This window comes from Sorex araneus, chromosome 1, assembly GCF_027595985.1.
Source record: "Sorex araneus isolate mSorAra2 chromosome 1, mSorAra2.pri, whole genome shotgun sequence".
In the NCBI taxonomy this organism is placed as follows: Eukaryota; Metazoa; Chordata; class Mammalia; order Eulipotyphla; family Soricidae; genus Sorex; species Sorex araneus.
In genome coordinates this window covers 171,743,813-171,771,258 of record NC_073302.1, presented here as the reverse complement: position 1 = coordinate 171,771,258, position 27,446 = coordinate 171,743,813, and the positions used below count along the sequence as shown (strand labels likewise).

Below are 27,446 nucleotides of genomic sequence, written 5' to 3'. Positions count from 1 at the left end.
AGTTCACAGATCTATAGACATGATCATGTTGGGTTTTATTTTAAATACCAAAAAACAATATTTTAAAATATTATTATGTAGCATGACTGAATCTGCAGTATTTTGAAATTTTTTTAACCTCCAAAACTAGTCTAAACATCTTAGAGACACGTAGAAGCTTGGGACTGCAGTGCTTCTTAACACAGTCACATAGAAATACTACATATTTACTTTCTACAGTGCTGAATAATTGATTCTGTAAGTCCTACAAAGAACAATAAAACAGCATTTCTCAATATTTGTATGTCCTGAAATAAAATATTCCTCCAAAATCTGAATTTTAATATGTTGTTATTCTCTGTTTTCACTTGATAAACATTCAAACCAAGTTTGAGTAAGTTATAAAAATCCAGTCTCACACCTGAAATATTTTTATTCCTGGGACTGAAAGTGGGATAGAGGACATTGTTCTATTTATTTCTATATTTATTTATTTATTTATTTGTTTTTTGGGTCACACCTGTCAGTGCACAGGGGTTAGTCCTGGCTCTGCACTGAGGAATTATTCCTGGTGGTGCTCAGGGGACCATATGAGATGCTGGGAATCAAACCAGGGTCAGCCTCGTGCAAGGCAAACACCCTACCCACTGTGCTATTGCTCTAGCCCCTGTTCTATTTTTTTTTTTTTTAAGTTTTGTTTTGTTTTGTGGCCATATCTAGCTGTGCTCAGGGCTCTTGGCTCTGAGCTCAGGGATCACTCCTGGTGGTGCTTGGGGGAACATATGGGATGCCAGGGATCGAACCCAGGTCAGCTACATACAAAGCAAGAAACTTCCTTGCTGAGCTATTTCTCCAGCCCTTGCGTACTACACTTAAACCTGCAACACCTCAAAGTCTTGAATTCTGTACTTTGAAAGCCTTTGATCTTAAATTATTTTTCTTCCTCCTTGTGAAGCAATTTACTCCCCCAGAGCCAGTTTCCTCCCCACCTAGTACACCTCAGCAAAAGTGTGGGTGAGGCTGCTAATTTATATAAGAAGATATACAATCCTTATTCCTAGTCTGATCACGAAGATCAGCCCTCAACCCATTCAGCGCCGAGAACCATATCTGAGCCCTCACCAGAGACCCAAACTGTGAGGTGTTTGCTGCCTAACTTCCTTCCAAACCTGACCCAAGTGATGGTGTAATGGTAAAGGGTTTCCTGAAGGACAGTCAATCACCTGAACCAAACTTCTTTTTTTTTTAATTTTTAAATTTTTTTTTTTTTTTTTTTGCTCTTTTTATGTGTGTGTCACATCCGGCGATCAAAGATTACTTCTGGCTTTTGCACTCAGGAATTACTCCTGGCAGTGCTCAGGGGACCATATGGGATGCTGGGAATCGAACCCAGGTTGGCTGCATGCAAGGCAAATGCCCTACCCACTGTGCTATTGCTCCAGCCCCTGCCAGTCTATCTTCTTATCCAGAAAATCTTTAAGGCTGTAGTGTTTGCTACATGAAGCTATGTCACCCTAGGAAGTTCACAGCCAAATTGCACATCATTTATAGTCTCTCTATATGCATCAGATTTATCTGGATGGAGAACCAGTCTACTTCTATCACAAAATTAAGTTAAAAAATGCCTGAGAAGGGCTGGAGCGATAGCACAGTGGGTAGGGCATTTGGGAAGCGAACCCACAGCCAACCTGGGTTCAATCCCTGGCATCCTATATGGTCCCCTAAGTACCTCCAGGATTGATTTCTGAGTGCAGAGCGAAGAGTAACCCCTGAGCATCGCTGGGTGTGACCCCCCCCTCAAAAAAAAAGCCTGAGAGTCTGGAACAATCGTACTGTGGGCAGAGCATTTGCCTTGTATGCAGTCAACCTGGGTTCAATCCCCAGTACCCCATATGGTTCCCCAATTACCACCAAGAGTGATCCCTAAGCACAGGGTCAGGAGCAACCCCTGAGCACCACAGGGTATGATCCTCCCCAAAAAAAGCTTGAAACAATTTAAGAAGATTTATTTTTAGTCACTTTCTCTAGTCTTGCAATTTGATTGTTTTCAAACAGTAAAAAAAGGGTCAAAGAATGATCAAGAAGCACTTACAGACTGCGTTCAGAGAGACGCCAGCAGCTGAGTTATCCCAAGCCGACCCAGCCCCCGCCAGGCCAGGATCTCTGGACCCGGGGCAGGGTGGGGGCAGATGGAGTCCAGGCCCTGCCAAAGGTCCAGCGCTCCTCCCACCCACAGCCGACTCCCGCCACTGCCAGAGAAATGGCCTTGCTTCAGGACTGATCTCAGAGAGACGCCAGAGAGATCCCTGCAGCTGATTGTCCCCGAGGCACACGCCACAGGCAGCCCTGCTGCCCCTCCCAACTTCACCAAGCAGAGAGTCCAGGAGAAACAAGAAATCAGATCAGAAAACTGAGTAGAAGCCCACTAAGCTCAATGAGTGAAAACAGTAACACACAAGGCCCGACCGTACCTAACAGCTCTGTAAATCCTCAGGCCATTGCTTTAGCAATACCATTACAAGACATATGCTGTAATAGGTGATATAAAGTAAGTTATATCAATGCTTGCTAAGGGAGCAGGCCTGGCGGGGTAAGGGGTGGGAAACTAGGGACATTGGTGGAGATACGGGCACACTGGTAGTGCAACTAGTGTTGGAATACCAAATACCTGAAACAATTGTATTGTGAACTTCATAAATCACAGTGTTTAAATGAAGTTTAAATAATTTTTTTAAAGAAGCACAAATATATCCTTCACTTAGATTTAGCAATTAAGACTTTTTACTATTTTTACTTTATCTCTAGCCATACGCTGAACCATTTGAAAGCTGCAATCCTCACAAAAGAATCATTGTCAGCACTTGTCACTGTCATCCTATTGCTCATTGATTTGCTCTAGGGGGCACCAGTAACATCTCCACTGTGAGACTTCTTTTTTTTTTTTGCTTTTTGGGTCACACCTGGCGATGCACAGGGGTTACCCCTGGCTCTGCACTCAGGAATTACCCCTGGTGGTGCTCAGGGGACCATATGGGATGCTGGGAATCGAACCCGGGTCGGCCGCATGCAAGGCAAACGCCCTACCTGCTGTGCTATTGCTCCAGCCCCCACCACTGTGAGACTTCTTGTTACTGTTTTTGGCATATCAAATACGCCACGCAGAGATTGCCACACTCTGCCTTGTGGGTGAGATACTCTCAGTAGCTTGCTGGGCTCTCCGAGACGGGCGGAGGAATCGAACCTGGGTCGGCCGCATGCAAGGCAAATGCCCTACCCGCTGTGCTATCGCTCTAGCCCCACAAAAGAATATTAGCTAAATATTATAACATTCATCAGTCATAATGCCATTATCACACACAAGAACAAAATCCCATAACATTGTCTAACTTCTGGTCTATATTAAAATTTTACCAAAGGATCCTAAAAAATACTTTTTGTGGACCAGGATTTAATCAAGGTACATGCATTACACCTGTTATTTTTTATTAGATTTTAATTGAGAACAGGTCTTCAAAACATACATTATTAGGAAGTTACAAGTTCATGGTTTTTTGTTTGGTTAGTTTTTGTTTTGTTTTGTTTTAGTTTGGGGGCCACAACAGGCAGTGCTCAGGGGATACTCCTGGCTATAAGCTCAAGGATCACTCCTGGTTGGGCTTGGGGGGGCCATACAGGATAGAACCTGGACTGGCTGTGTGTAAAGTAAGTGCCCTGCCCGCTGTACAATCTTCCCAGTCCCAGATTCAAGTTTTTAAGACATAAAAATACAGTCCAAGTTCCTCCAGCTTCAAAATAAGAAAGTTACTAAAAGCAGATTCCAGGTTCCATACTGAATCGGAATATCAGATGTGCCTTGAACACTTACTCTAAGACTTGTAAAAATCATCTGTAAAAAATATTGAACAAACATCTATTTGATAATAAATGTACCTGGCTGTCCAAGCTGTGGGGGCCTAAGGCCGTGAAATGAGCTGTTCATTTTCCTTTTCTTCATTTTTTCACTTGTCTTCTGATTTAAGGCTTGAATCATAAAATACTCCAACTAAAACACAAATAAACTTTTAAAGTTCAAACAAAACAATGTTATGTTTATTCACCTCCCAAATCACTTTTGACTAATATTTCTAAGGCCAGTACTGTACATACATTAGTAATCACTAAAAACAAAACAAAACAAAACAACAACAAAAAAACTGTTTTCAATTAAAAATAATGTATCATATGAAACAGACTGATAAATAAAAATAAACTATTTGCTTAAGATGGATGTGAGTATTCTTTCGGATAATCAAGAAAGTCAAGTGACCATCAAGAACTAGCTCACAGGCAACCACAGGTGTTCATATGAGCAGAATTCTGGACAGGAAAAGATCTGGGACGACTTCCTCTCTCCCAGGAGAGTTCACATGTATACCATCTTCTTTCATCTTCTTTCGTGCTACTTGCTTCCCTTCATCACCGTATCACTGTATCACTGTCAACCCGTTGTTCATCCAGACCTGTTATTTAGTATTTGGCATACTGAATACGCCACAGAGAGCTTGCCAGGCTTCCCTTCATAAACTGAAAAATCTTACACTGTGAGCCCTGGGGAAGAGTACATGCAAATGTTCACAAACATATGCCTAAGTGTTGGAAACTGGAAAAATAATGATTGTATAAGAGACCGGACAAATGCATTATTGTAAGAACCCAGGGGCCCCCGCACCTCTGGGGTGACCTAGGTTATCTCTGGCAAAGCCCATGTGGCACTGTATTCTCGGCCCTTGTATTAAACCACTGGCCTGTTTGTCCAAGAATTGCTGGTGGGGCCCCTGAAACTCCTGAGCACCACTAGGAATTTCCGCCTTCCCCAACCCAAAATCCACCCAAGGGGCCAGTTTCACATGTATATTCATATAGACTTTTGTTTTGTTCGCTTTTTTGGGTCACACCCGGCGATGCACAGGGACCACTCCTGGCTCTGCACTCAGGAATTACCCCTGACCATATGGGAGGCTGGGTACCAAACCCGGGTTGGCCACGTGCAAGGCAAATGCTCTACCGCTGTGCTATTCCTCCAGCCCCTATTCATACAGACTCTTAATTGTTTGATGCAGAGTCTCTCATTTCTGGGCCCCAACACAATCCCCTCTCTATGCCATGCCTGGGCATCCACATCCACTCTCCTCTCCCGTTTCTCGTGTGCCTAGGGGTGCAGATGCCAGCAATGCTGTCCCTGCCTTCAGCAGCCTGGCCCAGGAGCGAGGCCTGCACAAAGCAGGAAATAGTGCTGGCTGATCAGAGAATTCCAAGGTCTTGGGTTTGGGAGAAGGGTGACAGCACCGTTCAGTGGAACTTACTCTTGCATGTGGTAAAAAATGGTCTACAATTCTGGCACCAGTCAACAGAGTAGCCACAAGCCCTGTGCTGCTACTGAGTGCCTGAAATGTGGCAGGAACGTCACACAGCCACCTGTGGCTGAGGCTCCCATCCTGGATGCCGAAGGTCTCAAAGGGACCACGAGCTGCAGCAGGCATGTTCCCGGGGCAGGTGCCCTTCGGGGAAGGGCACATGCGGGGAGGGCCAGACAGGGGCTCTATGAAGGCTGAATGTGGGTCCCCTGGTGCGGGGCTGCAGGAAACACCGCACAGCTCTTCACCCGCTACTCAAGACATCTCAGATGTTTCTTGCAATCTGACAGATCAGCTCCACCCCTGTTCTTGAAAATGCCGTTATTTCTTAAATTCATGATCTCATTTGCACTTTACGACTCGAGAGTCAGAAAAGAGGTTTATTCTATGATGCAGAAAAGACATCTGCACTCCTTGCTGCACTATTCACAATAGCCCAAATCTGGAAACAAACCAAGTGCCCAAGAACAGATGGCTGGGTAAAGAAACGACGGTATATACAGACAGTGGAATACTACCCGCGAGGCCATGAGGAAAGAGAAAGTCATGCACTTTGCTACTCTGTGGATAGATCTGGAGAACATCACGCTGAGCCAAGTTAGTCAGAGGGAGAGGGACAAATACTGAATAACCTCTCACATATGCGGCATATAAACAGGCATAGTAGGGAGTAAAGGGAGGGAGTGGGAGAGGCAGGGGGGATAGATGAGGGAACGAAACAATACAACAATGGTGAGGGGAAGTGGTGCTCTGGAGGAGGACAGAAGGAGGTAAAGTGATAGCCACCATACCGGTAAGCAACAGTGCGGAAACCACAGTGCCTAGAGGAAGCAAAAAAGACCAAAAAGTGCCTCTACAGCCAGGAGGAAAACTGGAGACATTGGGGGAGTGAAGTGATTGGTACTGGAACACTGTATGCCCAAAACTCAACCATGAAGAACCTTGTAGCTTTGTAATTCACAGTGACTGAATGGAAAATAAAGTGATTATTCTCATATTATTACCCTACTCTCATCATCTTCCCTTTCTTGTTCTCAGGCCACATCTATCTGTGCTCAGGGTTTACTCCTAGCTCTGTGCTCAGGGATGATCCTGGTGCTACTCAGAGGCCAGAGGTGGTGCCAAGGATGGGCCTAGAGTCCACTGTGTGCGAGGCAAGCACCCTACTGGCTCTCCTGCCTCTCCAGCCTATCATCAGACCTTAAACTAAGGAGACAGAAAGCACCATGTTTTCTCCCCACCTTGACCACGCTGCTAACATAATCATGCTCCAGTATTTGGACAAGGCGGAGCAGGGGGAGAGAGGGAGAAAGTGGAAGGCAGGAAATGGAAAGAATAAGGCCAAGGTTCAAGAACCTGGAATAAGGAACAATGTGAACAACAACCAAAATCTAGCCTTAGAGCACCAGCCTCATCCTTTCCAACAAATGGAACTAAGTTACCCTTTTCCTCCCAACTGCAGAGGTATTTCAGAGAAATGCAAAACGCTTAGATCAAATTAAGTTTTAAAGCATTGCTGTGTAATATGCTTGACAGGAAAAATAACTTCCGTCTTTCTCTACCTTTCTACCATCATCAAAAATAAAAGGTTTTCGATCAATGATAATTATAGGTATTGTGACTAGATCTTCCTTAACGATGTGATGGGGGAGGGATGCCCAAAGAGTGCTCAAGGTCCTGGGGGGCCCTCCTGGCCATGCTCAGCCAATTAGCTCAATGCCAGGGCTGTGCTGGCACTGTAGTGCTGTTGGAGCCACCCTGGGACGTCAGCCGGTGCTCAATGCCCCAGGGCTATGTGCAGTGATGCTCAGGGAACCAGGAGGTACGGGAGACCCAACTGAGGTCAGCCCCATGCAAGGCCTGCCCCTCATCTCTGTACTCTCTCTTTCTTTGGCCCCAATGCTGACTTTTAATGTTGTATATTACCATTTATATTGTTTCTGTGGGCTGGAGCGATAGCACAGTGTTAAGGCATTTGCCTTGCACACGGCCAACCTGGGTTCGATTCCTCCGCCCCTTTCGAGAGCACGGCAAGCTACCGAGAGTATCTCACCTGCATGGCAGAGCCTGGCAAGCTACCCGTGGTGTATTCGATATGCCAAAAACAGTAACAAGAAGTCTCACAATGGAGACGTTACTGGTGCCCGCTGGAGCAAATAGATGAGCAGCAGGATGACAGTGATAGTGACAGTGATTGTTTCTGCGTTCCCAATACCAATGGCTTCTACAGTCTTCTCCAGAAATCACAATATTGCAACTTCCACATAATGAATCTTGGGGAAGTCCAATATATTTCTTTGTAACAGAGGGTCTACTTTACTTTAAACCTCTCTTCAACATTATCAGACCTGTCTTCTAAGCAGTGACTTCTTAGAGGACTGGAGAGAAAGGTCTAAAGTCAAGTATCAAATACTTAAATGATACAATCCCACAGCATCCTTCAAGAACCAGGCAGGGCTGGTATGGAATGCTCAGACCTCTGGGCCTTAAAAGCCTATAGGGTCCACCCAAGCACTGCCAGGAGTAATTCCTGAGTGCAAAGCCAGGAGTTACCCCTGAGCATCGCTGGGTGTGACCCAAAAAGCAAAAAAAAAAAAAGCAAAAAAAAAAAAAAAGCCTATAGGGTCCAATAAATGCCCCTGGACACTAAGCAAGTCAGCCCCAGCTCCCCACATTCCCACCAAGTTATCGGGCCAGGCTCTTTGGGATACTGTGACTTGAAGTTTATAAAATTCTGTTGAAGCACAGAGAAGATGGAAATTATTCTTTTCAGCGCCAGAGCAACAGTACAGCGAGTAAGATGAACCTTGCCTTGCACGTAGCAAGGTTCAATCTCCAGCACCCCATCAGGTCCCCCACGCCCGTCAGGAGTGATCCCCGAGCAAAGAGCCAGCAGTAAGCCCTGAGCACCTTCGGGTGTAGCCTTGGCCCCTACCTCAAAAAAAAAAAAAAAAAGAAAATTATTCATTTCAAATTAGATAGGAATGAAGAATTTCCAGGCTGCCAGACTCGCTGAGCTACACAAACAAAGATTAATACTAAGCTGAAAGTCACCACTTTGTGTAAGGCGACATGCCTTTGAGGTGTACATCACAGATCAATATACGCAAATCACCAAACGGAAAAAAAAAATCATGTGAGTCAACAGAAATTGTTTCACTAGGAGAGAAAATACAGCGCAAGTCTCAGCAACCCTTTGACACTTCAGTCACATTTTGTTTCTCAAGGTGAAAACCCTGGTCATGCTCCAGAACTGAATTTCTTATTGATGTTCTGAAAAACACAGTGAGAGGGCCAACCCGACAAGTGACTTCAGGGAACAGGAATTTCCACTTACCACTCCTCCGAAATACTTTCCTATGTAGAAGTCATCGAGGCTGTGCAGCTCCAGATAGGTCGCTCCCAGCTCTTTGGCCAGCTGGATGCCCTCCGTCGTGCTGACACAGCTGCCTCGGTCTGAGGTGCACAGTGGGCACGTGCAAGGTAATTCTTCTGAGGAAAATGAACGGAAGCAGGAAGGAGCTTTGACATGAGGCAGTGAGAAAAGGCACCGAGACCATCTGAACAATGAGCTCATACCAGAACCCACGGGGCAAGGATATGCAACAGATTTACCGCCCACTGAACTCTTGAGTGGGAAAAGTCCATGAGAGCAGAGAGGCCCCTGAAACCTGCAAGCTTTGATCCCAATCCTTGGGAACTGGAGCAATGGGAAAACTGGAGAAGGGCTAGTCCAACGAGTAGGTCCACCAGCAAGTACCGGTGCACCCACTTCCTCTCACACAACCTCGAATCCAACCTTCAGCACAAATTTAACAACCTGTTTCCTCTGTAAACCATGGAGAACAGCAGTTTTTGTTGGTCTGAATGGTTTTCCCTCCTGGATGTTGCGTTTTGTTTGGGTCACATGTGGTGGTGCTCAAGGGATCTCTTGACTCAGTGCTCAGGGATCGTTCCCTGGGAACACAGGGAATATGGGGATCAATCCAATCTGCCTGCAAGGCCAGGACTGTAACCCCTACACTCCTGGCTCATGGATTGACTCTTTTGAAAGATAAACTCCAGGGAACAGAGACAGGACAGGCACTTGCCTTGCATGTGTCTGACTTGGAAAGTCAGATTCAATACCCAACAGCCTATGTGGTTCCTGGAGCCCACCAAGAACAAACTCTGAGTGCAGAGCAGGGAGAGGCACCAACCGGAGGAGGGGTTGTCTACACCCAACAGAGCTCAGGGCTTACTCCTGCCAGGCTCTGTGTTCAAGGATCATTCCTGGTGGTGCTCAGAGAACCTCGTGCAGTACTGGGAATCAAACCTGGGTGAGTTACAGTATTCAAGGCCAGAGTCTTACCTACTGAACTATCGCTCCAGCTCCTAGAGTATATTTTTAACCAAACCATCTCATCTCTTAGACTCTGAAACATTCCATTATAGAGACTAAATTCAATCACTGTTGTCTTCCTCTTCAAAATCAAAAACATTTATAGCTGAAGGAGGGGCTAAAGAGACAGTATAGAGGGTGAGGTCTTGCCATGCACAAAGCTGACTCGAATTCTGGACAAAAATTAAGTTGTCAGTAATGTTTTCTGAGCAAAATTATGTGAAAATTACATACAATAACCATTTTTGCTGTTGTTTGGGGTGGGGGTCACACCCGTCTGGCTCAGGGCTTTCTCCTAGTTCTGTGTTCAGGGATTCAATGAGAGGGTTCATGAGGCAAAGATGCTGGGGCCCTACAGTGCCAGGGACCACCTGGGCCAGCCCAGTGGTACGTGGGGACATCCAGGGCTGTACCAGGGATGCTCGGGCCACTGTGTCATGCCAGGGATCAAACTGGGGTGAGCCACATGCAGACCACGCAGCTTAATTCCTACACTATTTCTCCACTCCCCCAAATTCTACTTTTAAGAGAAATTCAAAACAGGCCCTGGGAGTCTGCTTGTAGGACTGAGTCTATTATCAGGGAAGAAGGGGCCCAGACACTGAAAGCTGGTAGTGGATATGGGGCAGTGGCATCATAAAACATCTGAACCCTATGTACATTATGATATCTTGATAAAAACCGCACTGCACTGTAGCACTGTTGTCCCATTGTTCATCGATTTGCTTGAGTGGGCACCAGTAACGTTTCCATTGTGAGACTTGTTACTGTTTTTGGTATATTGAATACACCACGGGTAGCTTGCCAGGTTCTGCCGTGCAGGCAGGATACTCTGGGTAGCTTGTTGGGCTCTCCAAGACGAACGGAGGAATTGAACCTGGGTCGGTGGGGTGCAAGGCAAACATCCTGCCCACTGTGCTATCGCTCCGGTCAATAAAAACATGATTAAATATTTGGCAAAAACCAGATATTTGTAACGTTAAATCTGATGAAGAAGACATATACACAGTTAAGGCTGCCAAGCATGTACCACAGAGGAAAGTGTTGAGACTGAACGTGCTCTTAAGGGGGCCAGAGAGACAGTATCAAGGGCAGGGCGCTTTCAAGCAGCCAACCTGGGTTTGATCCCTGGCATCCCATATTGTTTTCACCCTACCCAGTCCCCTGGGCCATCCCCACAGTGATCCCTGAGTGCAGAGCTAAGAGGAAGCCTGGAGCACCACCAGGTGCAGCCCCAAAACCACAGGGAAAGAAGGACTATCCCAGAGCTGTACCCAGGAGCAGGCAGCAGGGCTGGCACTGCAAGGGTCTGGGAGAGGGGAGGACAAGAGGGACAGGCTGGATTTAGCCCTGTAATTACTTTGTGATCAGACCTAATGGGGTAAATTAATTTTACCTTGTTAGTACAATTGATTTTCCACTTAGGTCTATCCTTCGTAAGACCATGCATCCTTAAACGTTTACTGAGCACCTATCAAACACTAGGTCTGTAACGTCCCACAGAGGAAGGAGGCTCATAATCAGAGGGACCAGGAGTGTGCCCGACTGCAAGCCCCTTCCATCACGTTAGAAAAAGCACGGGGATAAAGGTGCACGACATCACCAGGGGAACAGAGGGAGGAAGTCCACTCTGCCCGGCTTACGGACAGGACACGGGGTTTCGACAGGCGGGCCTGGCTCCACTGCAGCCAGCCGGGCTCTCACGCCGCAGAGAGCAGCAAACGCAGAGGCCCCTGATGTGAGACCAAGGAGGAACACATTTGCTTCCAGTTTCTGGAGGCAAGTGAAGCCCACACTGTGTTCTCTCCTCCCTAGGGCAGAAGTGATTCAATCCACGGGGGAGGGGGGGAGCGAGCGGCGGGAGGAGAGAGGAGGAGGAGAGTTGTGTGTGCAGAGCCATAGAGAAGAACCACAGACACCTCAGGGCGGGGAAACGTGAGCTTGCAAGGCGTAAGGGCCAGGAGCAAAGAGCAAAGGTCAAAGTCAGGGAGGGTCCTGGAGGGAGCGCACTGGCGCGGCAGCAGTGACGGTGCTCCCGGCAAGCGGCTGGGGAGCAGGCAAGGAGGCCTCCTCCCCAGAGAGAAGAGCTGGGCAGAGGGGGAGAAAGGTGCCCCCCCCCACAATCCAATGGCAAAATCAGGCAAACTACGAATGATGAACTCTCTGAGAAGCATCTGTACCATGGGGAAAAAAACAACGACAACAACCTTATCCAATGGAAAAACTTAGAATTTTCTCAGAAAAAGACATAATTCAAAATGGAATGTTCAAATAAGTAAAAATGATCAATGCTTTCATTTTTAAGTTCTGCATCCTTAGGCTGAATGTCAATTTAAATTGAACAAAAACTGTCCTACAGAGAGCAAGAGACAGAGACAGAGACAGTGAGAGAAAGAAGAAAAGTGCCTGCCATAGGGGTGGATGAGGGGGCCAAGGGGAAGAGGCATGGGAGGGAAACTGAGGGCACTGGTGGTGGAAAGTGTACACTGGTGAAGGGATGGGTGTTGGAACATTGTATGACTGAAACCCAATCATGAACAACTTTGTAACTGTGTATCTCGCTGTGGTTCAATAAAAAATTTTTTTAAATTAAAAAAAACACCCTGTTCTACATTAACTATAATAAAAATCATCACTCAAAAATGTACCATGGGGTTGGCCGTCTGCCAGAGCCTACCCGTGGTACTTTCTCTCTGGCCCTCTATGTACTCAGTCTCATGGCTTTCCTATTATACGTGCTCAGCAGGCTTATCCAAGTATATTCTAGTCCAGGGGGAAAGTGCTGTCTTGCACGCGCAGGACTTGGGTTCAATCCCTGGCACCTCCGATGATTTCCAGAGTCCTGCCAGGAGTGATCCCTGAGCACAGAGCCAGCAATCAGTCCTGAGTGCCAGGTGTGGCCCTAAACCAAACAAACAGAAAATTTTGCAACCTTAAAATAGATACAAGAAATTATAACAGAGAATCAATTAAATGTCTCACATTTGAAATGAAATGAATAAAAAAGAAAATGGGGAAAAAAGGGCCATGGAAATAAGTAGCCAAGGGGAGGGGATATTAAGTAGCCAAGGAGGTGGGATATGGCTCAGCCCTAGAGACTGTGTCATACATCTGTGAGAGCCTGGGTTTGATTCCTGGCACTGCAAACATACAAAAACAGAGCAAGCAAATCCTACTGCCAAAGCATGACATGAACCCAGCAAGGTTAAGTGTGCTCTGGCAAACACAGGCCAAAGAGTTTTTCTATAATGTAACACAGAGAAATAAAAGGATGGGCGCAGTAAAAGAAAGGTAAGGGGCTGGAGCGATAGTACAGCGGGTAGGGCATTTGCTTGCATGTGGCTGATTCAGGTTTGATTCCTGCCATCCCATATGGCCCTCCAAGCACTGACAGGAGTAGTTCCAGAGTGCAGAGCCAGGAGGGACCCCTGAGCATCGCTGGGTGTGGCCCAAAAAGAAAAAAAAAAGAAAGGTAAGAGAAATGGAGGAGAGACCCAGAGAGCTCAACACCTAAACGAGTCCAAAAGGAGAAAACAGAAAGTCAAAGAAAGTAATAGCAGCAGAGAACAGAAGCCGAAACTTTCCCCAGTGTAGAGAAAGACATTTAGTCCCTTCGGTCAGTTAGTGGACTGAGCCCTGTGGGGTTCTGGGTGGAGTCAGTCAGGGGCTGCATCATGGAACTCTTTTCTCTTAGGAAAGACTTCACAAGAAAAAAAGCACTGCATCGAGATGTAAGTATTGGACAGAAATAAAGGATTATTGGAAACTCATATTTTTAAAAAATATGGTCCGATCCAGTAAAACAGCCACGAAGCAATGACACCTGCAGAGTAAGCGCCCCCAGAACCCAGACTTTGGCCTCTAAATATCATTACTCACCCAAAGGAACCAGAATTCTGACTTGCAGGTCTGGAACAGGCACATGGGAACGTGAGTCTAGAACCTGTGTCAGAAATTAAAGAAGTGCTCGAGATTTACTAGAGCTAGCTTGAGGCGACTCACTCCAGGAAAACGGGGGACAACTTGAGAATCAGAGAAATATACTGAGAAGGACAGATATCGTGAAATACTGACCTTAGGGGACAATCTATGAATCACAATGATGCTAAAGGAAGATGTGGAAATGGAGAGAAGGGAAAGGCCCATTTACAGAACACCACCAACCACGAGGCAGAGAAGGGATGATAGAAAATCATTATCGTGCAACCACAGTTACTAAAACGGAAAGAATTGTTCAAAATAATAGTTCTGGATTCTTTAAGGATGGTAATTTCATTAACGACATTCTCCTCCCTCTTTCCACCCAAACTCAGGAAACTGGTGTGAATTAAAGGAAAACTAAAGAGGCATGACCGCCAAGTGCCATGTATACTCTTTAATTTCATCCGGGATCCAAAAAACAGCCTCAGAACAAATACAAAACTGTGATTATGGGTTACACTTTAATAATATAACAGATAACAGTATTTTACATTTTTAAGTAAAGATTTTATTATAATTAATGTAGAACAGTTTTGTTCTAAAATAATATGCACTTAATTAGGAAATGTATAAAACCCCATAATATTTATAATTTACTCTAAAATGGTTCAAACAAAAATATATCTGTATTATAATTTCTGAAATTCGGGACCTTATTCTCACTGATTTTCTGAAGTCTGAATTTGGCACATAAAACTGCGGGCGGGGGAGGGGGGAAAATTTTCTGAAGAATTTAAAGCACTGTGTATGCCATGATCTGACTTATATTCTAAGAGTATTACTCAAAGAGGATTTTATTTCAGAAAGGCGCAAAGCAGGAAAAGAAGACCAGAGTCCAATTTGACATGAAACTGATAAAGCTAAAGCTTCCAAGTCCTTTTCTGTGATTTCCATCTTAAAGTCCTAGAAGGAACCAGAGCAAAGCATTCTTTCACATGGACAATTTACAATTCCTTTGTAAAACTGGCAAAGTAAGATATCTGAACTACATTTGGTAATAATCAATCTTCACTCTTTCAACTCACTTAATCATGGTTTGTGTGTGTGCTCATGTTTTCATTTTTTGAAGGTTTAGGGTCACACCCAAGGGTGCTTAGGGGCTATTCCGGACTCTCTGCTCAGAAGTGACCCCTGGTGGTGCTTCAGGGATCTCACGTGCTGCCGGGGATTTGAACCAGGGCAGGCCATCTGCAAAGCAAGCAGGTCACCCCTATACCACCTCTCCAGCCCCCTAACTCACTGCATCTTGTAAGAAATAGCTCTGAAGTAACCAAGGGCATTGGAGGATTTTAGATCTGGGTTTAGTGGTTTAGGACCTGTGGTCTGTAGTCACTTCCTTGTCCAGTTCAAGTGCTCAAGCACTGCCCTGGGACACGAAAGGGCCTAAGCTTTCTCCCTCTGCTCACTTGGGGCATTTCATAATGTGTCATCACACAAATACACAGAATTGAAAAAATACAAAACACGCCACGGTGCCCACAATGAAAATGGGGTAGACAGTGAAAACATAGGCTGATAAAAACATCAGCTAGCATTCTCTTCCTAACATAGGAATTTTATCAAAGAGAAGTTATTATCTGAAGTGATCAAAGAATATGCATCCCAAGATATACAAGAAAAGTTAAAGAAGTGTCGATCTGTTTAGTAACAAACATTTTGAAATGTGTGTCATATTTGAGAAGCATTTTTAGAATCTGCAAATTGTGTGCATGTTTTCAATATAAATATCCACTCTGTTCATGCAATTGCCTATAATTTTGAAGGATTTTTCTTTACTAAAGGACATTTAAAATTCTGTTTCGGATCCTACAAATTCTGGAACTGCCCCTTTAAGGAGACCAAAAAAGGGATACACTTGACAGATAATTTAGTGATTAGGATCTGAAACTCTGAAGAGAAAGTACAGCGTCTGAGACTTACAATGTAAAGCTGAAAGATTTTCTTGGGGGCCAGGGCAACAGTACAGCAGGTAAAGGGCACTTGCCTCACATGCAGCCAGCCCAGGTTTGATCACAGGTATCGTTGCCCTGAGCCCCGCCAGGAGTAATCCCTGAGCACAGAGTCAAGTGTAAGCCCTGAGCACAATAAGGTGTGGCCCCCAAACCAAAATAAAAGATCTTCTTTACCAACTGGTCATGAGGAACAAAAGAGAAAGTTTGGTTGGATGACTGTAGGTTGGGTGAATGGACACACGGAGTGTCAGTCACCACGACAGAGTATTCAGGAGAAAGGAAGGGGCAGAGATACATAGGTCCAGAGAGAAACCCGAGGAACAAAGTCAGTCATCACCAACAAAGACAGAGGGGAAGTCAGGTTAACAGGTTATCGGGGTCAGTGAAACCAGTAGAAGGGATCCCGAGAAACAATTACAGGAAGTGTTGGGAGTCAGGGATATGTGGAAGGAAGGTGGGAAATAAGTACAATCAGAACTTTAACAACCAGAAGGGAAAGGATTGCTTTACAAAGAGAAGCAAAAGTTGTGTTTGAATCATTTCAAAGAGAATTCTTATCAATATGTATTATTTGGTACAAGCACTTAGCTGCCAGTGCTGGGTGAGAACAAACCCAGCATCACTGTGTAAATCTGAAGTCAAATTGTAGTTTACTGGAGAAAGGATAAGACATCAGGAAGTAGCTCAGAAGTATGGATGACTCAAAAATCAAGGTTAGCAAAATAAAAGACAGACAGGAAGGATGAGAGATAGAGACAAGGAAGGGTCAAGCCTATTGGGTTTTATCTCCTAAAGCTATTCATGTACACATGTCCACCTTGACTCGCCAGTCCTCCAAACAGTTTATGCATGATCTGGAGGAAAATAGTAAACCAATGAGGAATAGCTGTGTACCAGAATAACATGCAGCGACAGAAAGAATAAAGCACAATTTGGAAAAATCTCAAATTCACTATGCTAAGTGAAATGAGTCAGACCTAACACACCACAGACCTACATACTGTGCAATTCCATGTCATTTTTGTTTTTGTTTGGGGGACCCACCCCACTTATTCCTCACTCAGCACTCAGGGATCACTCTTGGTAAGATGTGGGGGACTATATGGAGTGCTAGGGATGGAACCTGGGTTGGCTGAAAGCAAGGCCAAGTGCCCTACCTGCTCTATCTCCCAGCCCTTGTACAATTCCATATTTATAAGGTTACTGGAGCCAGAGAGTGGTTACCCCTGAGGTGGGATGTTATTAACTGGAAGATGCCTGAGAGCCTCCCGCCATCAAGGTTGTTTATTGTGATCCGTGTGCTGGTGGTGTGGGTGTCTGTACATATGCACAAAGTGGAGTCACAGTGGGGAAGGCACTTCGCTTGATGCAGCTGGCCCAAGTCAATTCCCACCTCCCCAGATGGCCCCCTGAGCACACCAGGAGTGATCCCTGAGCACAGAGCCAGGAGTAAGCTTTTAGAAGTCCAAGGTGTGCTACACTCCCCACCCACCCCCCCAAAAAAAGGGCACAAAGTTGCACTCTAAGACTAAAAAAAAAGTCTCATGTTCACCCTAGAAATTTTGCTCTGAAGCCCACATCCTTGTATGGATAAGTTTTCCTTCTCCCGGAACTGACCTTCAGATTGTCAGTCTTTCAGCGCTCACACATCAGCCCAATACCTCCTCTCCACCAAAAGAACACCATTACTAAAAACAGCCTTGAAGCCACTGGAATCACAGCAAAAGGTCCTAATACCTCCCTTGATGTCTCGTTATCATATCCAAGGATAACGAGATAAGAGCTGGCATTTGAACCCAAGTCATTCTGGCTTGTTTGAAGTTTACCATTAATCATTAATAAACTTAGCTCTGTGAGAGGAGCAGGGTGGCTGCACTCTCATTAGAAAAAGAGAAAATTCAATACTCACCATTTTGTCTCGTACCAACTGCGGCAATGATCACAGGCACTGAATTTAGTGCTCTCTTTATCACTGGAATATAATTATCCTTCACTTCATGGAATGAAAACTTGTCATTTACGTTGTATTTGATCACAATGATGTCAGCGCCCCCAATCAGATTCCGAGAGGTGTACCAGTCACTGTCAAAAATGTCCTAGACCAAAGGGAAAGACAACGACCCATGGTTTCACTCGGCTGCGGAGCTCTGACATCAACTCAAAACAGCAACGAACTCCTGAAGGCTGTGGTGGGTATGGAAGGAAAGGCGGGGTGGCAGAAGCGTGGAGGGGAGTCTCGAGGTGGGTGGGGAGCACTGGTCCTTAGAGCGGTCACAGGGACAGAGCTAAGGCCCTGAGACCCCAGAGTATAAAACACTAGTGATAAATAAAAGCCCTAAACAACAGTCACAGTCTCTAGTCCACTTGTCCTCCTTATTTATTTATTTATTTATTTATTTATTTATTTATTTATTTATTTATCTATCTATCTCTGCTTTTTGGGTCACATCCAGTGATGCTCAGGGGTTACTCCTGGCTCATGCACTCAGGAATTACTCCTGGTGGTGCTCAGGGGGCCATATGGGATGCTGGAAATCGAACCCGGTAGGCCTTCTGCAAAGCAAACACCCTACCTGCTGTACTACTGCTCCGGCCCCTACATTTTCTACTATGTTTTTTTATTATCGGAATTGGCTTAAAAGTTTTATTTCTTAAAAAGTAACTAGGTGAAGGGGCCAGGGCAATAGTACAGCGGGTAGGGTGCCTAGCTTGCATGGGGCCAAACCAGATTCTATCCCTGGCATCTTATCAGGTCTGTGAAGCAAAGCCAGAGGAATCCCTGAGTGCAGAACCAGGAATAAGCCCTGAGCACAGCCAGGTGTGGCCCAAGAAACAAAACCAAACAACAACTAACTACGTGAAATAAAAATATTTGAAGTCTACCAATTTGTTTAGGTAATTTTTTTACTTATTTATTTAGTCTTGGCATCTATGGAGGGGTATAACAAAAGATGTAAAAAATTCTGGAGTCTAGTGAAATGCAGTTTCTTTAAATATATGCACCTAAAACTAAGCACATTTTAAAATCATGCCTTATTTTTGTCACTCTACAACCTAGCAAATGTAACACTATGTATTCTTGCAAGAGTACCAATATGGTAAGAAGCTTCCAAGGATTTTCTGTGACCTAGTTAAGTGTGCAGAACTGCTTTCAACTATAATACAGTGTGAACGGAATAGGTTTGTATATACTTCTGGATTTTCCAAGCTTCCACATAGGATTTTAATTTTATCCATCTTTTGACAATCTATCATGTATGGGGTACATGCTATCACATAAAGATAAGGTGCATAACACATAAGGTGCTAACGTGGTAAGAAATTTACTTTTTTTTTTTGTTCATGTAAATTAAAAATTCAGCATGTCTTTCCAGTTTTGAAATATTTGCTTCTGGACTACAACTACTAATATTTGTATTTAGGCTCAGGGCCCAAAGTAATTTATTCTGGACCCTTTCCCTTGAAATGCAGTGCTTTAACATTTTTACAAGAACATTGCTGAGCCTGGTATGAGGAATGGTTTAAAGAAAATACATTTGCATCTCAGTACCACTGCTAACTGTGACCAAGTAACTTTCTCCGACCTATTTAACTTGTCATTATCTGCCTTTTCCTGTACCCTTTGTGCATTTCTAGGAAGTGACAAAATTAGATATGGAACACAGGCTGTTTCTCTACGAAAAGACCCAAAGAAAGCCACCCAAAGAGAGCCGGGCTATCTTTGTGCAGATGAAAGTCTGTCTACACTTTGACATCTAAGTCCCAAACAGGGTTAACGAGGTTTGTATCAATCAATCAAGACCCAAGTGTCAAAACTTATACCTTTTTTTTAAATTAAAATCAAAATTCTTAATTTAGTTTATCGTAAATAAATATTACTTACCAATTAGCACAGATGAGTCATATTCATAAATGTTAGCAGTTTGAAATATTTCACTTATTTTAAAAATAATTTCACAAATTATAATAAAATGTTACTAGTATGACTATATACTTCAAATCAAATTGCAAAACTTACACCTTATGATGGAAAATTCTGAAGAGTCACACCTGGATGCCTCTCACCTAGCATGCACTCTCTCTGTTCCAGACACGTGCCCCTACTACCAACCCATTCCTACAAGAACACTCATAGTCAAAGAACTGCAGAACTTTTAAATCTGAATACCCTATTGGAAGCAGAAGTCCATCCCCAACCCTCAAACTACTGAATATAAACACCAAAGGCAAAGTCTTGACTCTGCAAAGGATACCAAGTGCAGGGAGTGGTACACAGATTTTAAAAATGAAAGCAGGCTTCCATCAGAGCACTATACTAATTTCCAAATCCCAAACCACAAAAATTATTCTACTCCAAACTGTATCTGCTATCACTTTCAAATTCAAAGTAAACAAGTGAAACAGGAGAGAGAACAAAGGAAAGGAGCAAAGTCAGATGAATAGGAATTTCTTTAGAAATAAATATAAGTAAAGCCAATATTAAGCGGTCATTAAACTCTGTAAGAAGAAATCAGAATAACTTCTTTACAAAGCATTCCAAATAGTTTGAAATTCAAGGCTTCCCAGAAAGTGTACAAGGGAAAAAAGAGACAGGCTATGGAAAACGCCCTGAAAGATTGAGCTTGGGCATACTTAATACAAAGATATTAGGGGTATTTAAGTATAAATAAGTTTACTAATAAAAATTAGAGCTTCAACTCTTGCACAAGAAAAGTGTGCCTATGTTACATCACTGTTTCTTTTGAAAAATTTCGGTAAACAGAAAAAGTTCTAGGAGTGACATCACAATGTAACTGTACCAAAAAAAGGGGTGGGTGAAAACATACTGCTTAATCAGTAAATATACTATGTCTGGAACACGTTCATCTAAAAAGCACCAGGAATGACCCGGGGTAAGCTACAAATCAATGGAAGAAAACTATGAACAAATGCAAAACTCTCATTCCAGCTCCAAGGAAACACTACCTCATTTCTTCTCAAACTATGTTCAAAAGAAAATGTTCCACTGGTTTGTAGAATTATGAAGGAAATCAAATTCTCCCACCCCTTGAAAATCAGTTCCAGGGTTTCCTCCAGAAGGTTACGAAACACAGGGCTGGGAGCCACATTTGCAGAACTGAAGTCATCTCTTACGCTTCTGAATTTTTATGGGAAAACAACAGTCTTATTCTTCTTGATTGTGGGGCTGCAAAGGTACCACCGAATATGTACTAACACTGCTGCCCAACTAGCAGGGTAAAGCTTGATAACATGAGGAAACTTTACTTTCACCTAGCCTAACTCATTCGTGGCTATTCTAAAGTGGAAATAAATACTTAATGATGATTGTAGTAACTTCATTATTGAGCACCTTCACTATGGGGGCCTTGATCCGAAGAACTTTCCTTGCATTCTCTCACTTATTGTTCAGCAGAGGAGGCAGGGATTATGCTGAAATTTGGGGGCAGGCGATTGTGGGTGCTCAGGGATCTTCTTTCTCTCTCTCCCTCTCTCTCTCCCTCTCTCTCTCTCTCTCTCTCTCTCTCTCTCTCTCTCTCTCTCTCTCTCTCTCTCTCCCCCCTCTCCCTCTCCCTCTCCCTCTCTCTCCCTCCCTCCCGCCCTCCCTCTCTCTCTCTCTCTCCTCCTCTCTCCCTCCCCCTCTCTCTCTCTCCCCCTCTCTCCCCCTCCTCTCTCCCCCCTCTCTCCCCCCCCTTTCTCCCCCCCCCTCCTTCTCTCCCTCCCCCTCTCTCTTCCCTCTCCTCCCACTCTCTATCCCCTATGCTACAATTTTTACAGAGAGGGGAAAATCAGATCAAGTGAAGGTAAAGGTAAGGACTTATCAAGGAAAACAGCCACTAACCAGCAAAGTAGGGCTTTGGTATCCAAGTCCTGTGCTCTATCTGCTCTGGTAGTATATGGACTATTCGGACTCAGTGTATATGTAAATACCAGCTGATGAATGCAATCAACTGGCAGACTTTGACTTATCACCAAGAAAAGTACCTTATAAAGAATAGCTCCACCATATCAGAAAACCACTATAACCTAGAAAATTGCCCCTGGTTTAAACAGTCTAACAAAAGGTGATTAGCAAAACAAAGCACAACAATCAGCATATGGCAAAAATCCAAGCCATGTAGGCTTATTTTAACCCTTCTGAAAGACCTCATCTACTACCATACGTAGGCTCACAAGCATTGCTTTTTGTTAAATTAACAAACAGAAAAGAGTTACGGTTCAAAAAAAAGAAAAGAAAAGAAAAAAATAAGGTAACCCTAACCATTCCAACTTATTCTCCCTATATTTATTTACCCAATGTACACAACACTTTCTAACTGCTAGCAGAACCAAAATATCTTAGACTGTAAGATCTCTCACAAAGAAATGACCAAAAAGAAATGTTTCGTTTGCTTGATGGCCTGCAGCCAATAAATTCTCTATCAAGTGTTCTTACCACAGCATCATCACTGTCCATTCACAGCCAAATTCTTCTCATCCCTGTTACAGAAAAGGCCTGCTTTTTATATTTTAGCTTATTTGCGTGAATTTCCTACAACTGACAATTTATATTGTCCAGCGATCTTTTAGACTTCACATAATATGCAGCAATCCTCAAAAGAAATTTTTTTGTGTGTGCTTTACAGCTAAATTCCTTACAGTCCCTAATTTCGTGGAGTTTTTTTTTTTTTTAAACTAGCTCACTAAATGCAAAATCTCACGGGATGATCAGTGGCACTTTACTTTTTCCACTTTCTTCAGGTACAAAAAGGTACTCTTTATTTGCAAAATAATTCCAATACCAGTAGAGAAACAGAAAATCACAAACAAGAGAAAATGAAATATTCAAAATGTACTGTTAATGTGAACAGAAAACTCCTAATGTGTCAGGGAGTAGATTCCTTCCTCCTCTTATTAAATGCTCAACAACTCAATTCAAACTTAAGGACTTCACTCCTATTTCTTCCCATTGTCACAAAAATTTTAAACTTTTTGAAAATTCCAAGGCACATGAGGGATTTTACACACACACACACACACACACACACACACACACACACACACACACACACACACACACACACACACACCTACCAAATAATCTGGAAGACTAAAAATACTAATGAAGTGGACTTAAACGCGATCCTTTCGCAATCTGTACCTAAGAATCAGTCCCTTGCGCTCTACACCGACAACTGGTATATCAGATGTCCATTGGATCTCAATTAAAAACCCACTAATTCAACATTTCCAAAGGCAGTAGGTGCCACATAAGGAGCTGTCTGAAGTGCGTTCTCAGTCCCACGTCCCACCGTCCTCTGCAAGGGTCCTGTTTATGAACTGCTGAGAACTGTAGCTCGGCCGGACTTGACTTTATTTTTAGCGCACTAATGTGACACCGTGGCGCACGGGGTGGCCCTGCACAGCATCGCCGTGGGCTGGTGAAAGTCGCTGACCTGGTCCCCCGGGGCTGGCACGTCCGCCTGTCAACTGTCTGGCAGGGGACAAACCTCCGGGTCGTGCAGTGGGCAGCGCTGTGCCTTCCTAGTGTCCGTGGCCCCAGCGAACAAAGGACCCACGTTATCTCCCGCACGATCTTTGCCAAAACTCTGCCCGGGAGCCCCGCGCACTGCACGGCCCGGAGCGGGTCCGAAGGGGCGGGGGAGAAGGAAGAAAGGAAAAGCCCGGGCCGGAGCCACGGCCGCCCCTTACCCAGACGGGACAGTCGTGCACCACCAGCTTGACATTCCCGAAGGCGCTGGCCTGGTACTCGGTGAACACGGGACGCGCGACCGTGCTGGTGGCGTTCAGCAACAAGCTGCTCTCGTCCCCGGACACCAGCGGGCTGCGCCCCAGGTAAGTGCGGATGAGCCCCGACGGCCGGTTGTCCTGGTGGAACGCGTCCCCCTCGTTCCCCAGCGCCACGATGTGGATGGACCTGCACGGCCGGGGGGTGGGGAGGGCGGGCGCGGGGAGACAGGGGCACGCGGTCAGCGCGGGCGGCACCTGCAGCCCCCCGGGGTCCCCGCGCCCCGCGCCGCAGCCCAGACAATGGCAGCACGGCGGCGCCTACGTACATGGTCTCCGAAGCCAGGGCAGGGCGGCGATTCCGAGAAGCGCGGCTGCTCGCGGCCTCCCGGGGCCCCGCGGCGGCGTCTCCGGCCGCAGTCAGCTCATCGCGGGCCGCGGCCCCTCGCGCGCCTCCACCGCAGAGCTGGCGAGCCCGGGGCGCGCGCGGGGCCGGGACCGCGCTCGGGGACCGGGAGCGCGCGGGGCCGGGACCGCGCTCGGGGGACCGGGACGCGCGGGGTCGGGGACGCGCGGAGCTGGAGCGCGCTCGGTGGGCCGGTGCGCGCGGGGCCAGGGGCGCGTCCGGGGGCCGGGGCGCGCTCGGGGACCGGGGGCGCTCTCGGGGACCGGGGGCGCGCTCGGGGACCCGAGGGCGCGCGGGGGTTAGTCGGGGGCGCGCGCTGGGGGGGCGCCCTGAGCCGCGCGGGGGGTCGTCGGGGGCGCGCGCGGGGTCCGGGGCCGAGCGTGAGCGCCCCAGCCGGCGCGGGGGACGCCGCGAGCCGCTCAGGAAGTGCCCGGGGACACCCCGGCCGCCCGCGCCGCAGCTGTGCCGCCGCCGCTGCTCCTCCTCCGGCCGGGAGGCGGGTCCGGGCCGCCGGCGCCTCCGCCCCCGCGTGGGCCGGGCGCAGCACGTGCGGGCCGCGGGGGTCCGGGGCCCGCGGGGGGCGCCGCAGAGTCGGCTGGGCCGCGGCCACGCCCGCGTCCCGAGCTCCCGGGCCTCTGCGCTCCCGCCGCAAGTTGGTTCAACTCGGAGGGCTGAAACCCGAGCCGGGAAAGGGGGATGGGGCGCGGGGCCCCCGGCGGGGGAGCTCGGGAGGCCGGACGCCGCCCGCCAGCAACACGCTTCTTTCCCTCCTGCCGGCCTGGCCCGAGCGTTTCACCACGTCTGCCGCTTTGTCATTTGTCAACATGCACGACAGCTGTTTTCTAAAACCATGCTTGTACGCGGGGAGGGGGGATAATAAAGGCAACATTCATGCCTCTGCAGAAAGGCTTCTTTGTTCTCTCACCAATTAATTTGCTAATATCACCCGGGGGGATTATTTACTATTTCAAACTATATTTGGCACATTTTGCAAAAAAAAAAGTGAGGGGGCGAAATTCTGCTGGGCGTTTACGTTTTAAAGCTGGTTGGTGTTCCTTTGATTTTTTTTTTTTTTTAGGAAATTACGTGTGGGTGTTTAATGTGTACACACAAGATATTCAAGCTAGTTTACTTGGAGATTTTTCAGTTTTAAGTAACAGCTCCGCAGGCCGGACTGAAAAAGTAAGGAACTTGCTAATTGCAAGGATATTCTAGATTTTTTCATGATAAGGCACTGAAGCAAAGGTTATGCCGATCCCTGAAGGACCTCAAACTACTGCAGTGCAAATGAACGCCTGGAACCAGCAGCACCCAGAAGGGTCAGAGGTTACTCTGGGACTTTGCAAGGGTTCTGTGCAAGAGTTCTTGTTTTATTCCTTTATTTCTTGGGCAGTCGGTTTGTTTGGCCCTGCTTTAAGAATTCACTGCTTCTTCAACAGAGCCATTTTAAGGCTAAGGAACAGGGGCGGCTGAGGAGGCGGGTGAAAGGCTGCTGGAGAGGAGAGAGGCCTGTGGAGAGCTGTTTATCAGGGGCCCTGGTGGCACAGTTGCAAGTCGGGTAATGTCTCTTACGCTCACAGAGGGTATACAGTAGGAGGCATGATTTTTCTAGTCCTTGATGTTTTAAAATCTAGCTTCTTTGTACACTCTATGGTTTTAAGAGGAATCACCATTTTTCTCTGGGCAGGAGCAAATAATATTTTCTCATAAGTCACAACCAGTAACCACAAGTGAGAAACAGACCCTGGAATGATGAACCATACAGAAATGTGGTATAGACCCATAATGAAATATTGTTCCAGCCTTAAAATAAAAGGAACTTCTGACCCCATTACCAGTGAAGGAACACTGAGGACAGTGAAGAGGCAGGTAGGTAATGAGTTGGGCTGGGCTGGTAATGAGTTCTCAGGAAGTAATAGGACCAAGATGGGATTTAAAGAAGTTACTCAGTCCAAAGTAACCAAGAAGCATGATGGTAGACCCGCGCTGGGGATACAGAACTGATATGACCTGAATTGACCCCAGCTCAGCCTTAGAGAAAGCGGGACCCCCTTCCCGAGAGCAGCTCCAGCAGGAATGAAGAGTTGTGTAAGGACATAAAGGTGAACACCCAAAGTTCCAACCTCTTCCCCTTGACAGCATCATAGCAAGCCCCACACGGGACCAGATTGGGAGGAAAGCTATTAAGCTGACTCTGCAGAGGCACGCAGGGAGGCTCACTGTTCAGGACCCTGAGGTGTTATCTCTGTCCTGAACGCCCATTCCCAACTCCCCCTCTGGGGAAGTGAGCATTCTCTCTTGGACACGGAACTCACTCCTTCCTCAAAATCTCTAGATAAGACTGTCTTTCTTCGATATTTGTCTCCTGGAGTCTCCTGCTGTGATGCAAAGGAGGCAGAACTGGAAAGCCTGTGTCTGGGCCCAGCCTGGGTCCCCCCAGCTCCCCAACAATCCAGGTGCCGGGCCCATTCCCCACACCAGGTGGACAAGTGGAAACAGGCGCAGTGGGATGATGCCCTCACGGGGCGGGTGAGATTCTGGGTCTGTTCCATGCAGGGGCTCATCTGTGGACTCACATTGGTTCTAGATTTCTCAGGCATGTCCCTTAGGGTGACTGAGGGGCAGAGAGGGAAGTGGCAGGTGCCTCCCTTCCTCCCGTTCCACATGAGCCACTTGCAGCAACAAACTATGCTAAGTGAAATGAACCAATTACAAACAGACCAGTGTCATGTTATCCCACTTTCGGAGGTATCTCAAATCCTCAAACTCCTAGAAACAGAAAGTAGAATGGTTGTTATCAGAGGCGAGGGGTGGGAGTTCAACAATTTTACAGTTCCAGTTTTGCAAGAGGAAGAAGTTCTAGAGAACTCTTCCGAAATGCAGAGTTAACAGTGCTGTGATGCACTTTTTTTTTTTAACAAAAGGGTGAAGATGTTAATTTTTATTGCTATTGTTTTAAACTACAGACACACTAATAAGACACTCAAGGGGCCTGGAGTTGAGATGGCATTCATTGTTTTTCCCTAGTTATTGCACTTGGGAGTCAGTACAGTGCCTGGTTGTCATGGGAGATATGAAGATAGAAGACTCAGTCTTACTCTTAGAAGTTGACTTTATTATTAATGGCCATTATATTATGATTATTTAAGAACCTGGATGTTCTCAAAATATTCTGTTCCTTAAATAATTAAATGCTTGTGCATCTAGTAATGTGTAAGTACAGAGTACAAAAATAAAGTTTTGTGAACATTACAAAAAATGCTCTGTCTTGGCATCTATCCCCAAAATACAAAAATATTGATACAGGAGGATATGTGCACGATTATGTTCATCACAGCACTTAGTACAATAACCAAGACATGGAAACAACCCAAATGCCCAGCCATGGATGAATAGATCAAGAAGTTGCGGTATACACACATAATGGAAGACAATGCAGCTATGAGAAAAAACAAAACCATGACATTTGCCACAACAGGGATGGAACTGAGGATATCATGATGAGTGAAGTCAAACAGAAGGAAAGAGATAGATACAGAATGATATCTCTCACATATGGGACTTAGATACACAGCAAGGTAGCCAAGATGTAAAAGGTAGAAAAGGGCCAAAGGCAATACAATGGGGCA

At 45.9% G+C, this 27,446-nt stretch overlaps 1 protein-coding gene across 1 annotated transcript in view; it reads right to left on the bottom strand.

The window, feature by feature from the left end:
* The window catches only part of RHOBTB3 (Rho related BTB domain containing 3), a 63,402-nt gene extending 38,798 nt beyond the window's left edge, over window positions 1–24,604 (bottom strand). Inside the window, exons 1-5 of the mRNA XM_055139451.1 lie at window positions 23,741–24,604; window positions 23,376–23,601; window positions 17,596–17,782; window positions 8,710–8,864; window positions 3,910–4,021 (exon numbers count right to left, since the gene is read on the bottom strand). Coding sequence (XP_054995426.1) covers window positions 3,910–4,021; window positions 8,710–8,864; window positions 17,596–17,782; window positions 23,376–23,601; window positions 23,741–23,742 — 682 coding nt within the window. The 5' untranslated portion in view covers window positions 23,743–24,604. The remainder of the gene's footprint in view (window positions 1–3,909; window positions 4,022–8,709; window positions 8,865–17,595; window positions 17,783–23,375; window positions 23,602–23,740) is intronic.
* Between the last annotated feature and the right edge of the window lie 2,842 nt (window positions 24,605–27,446).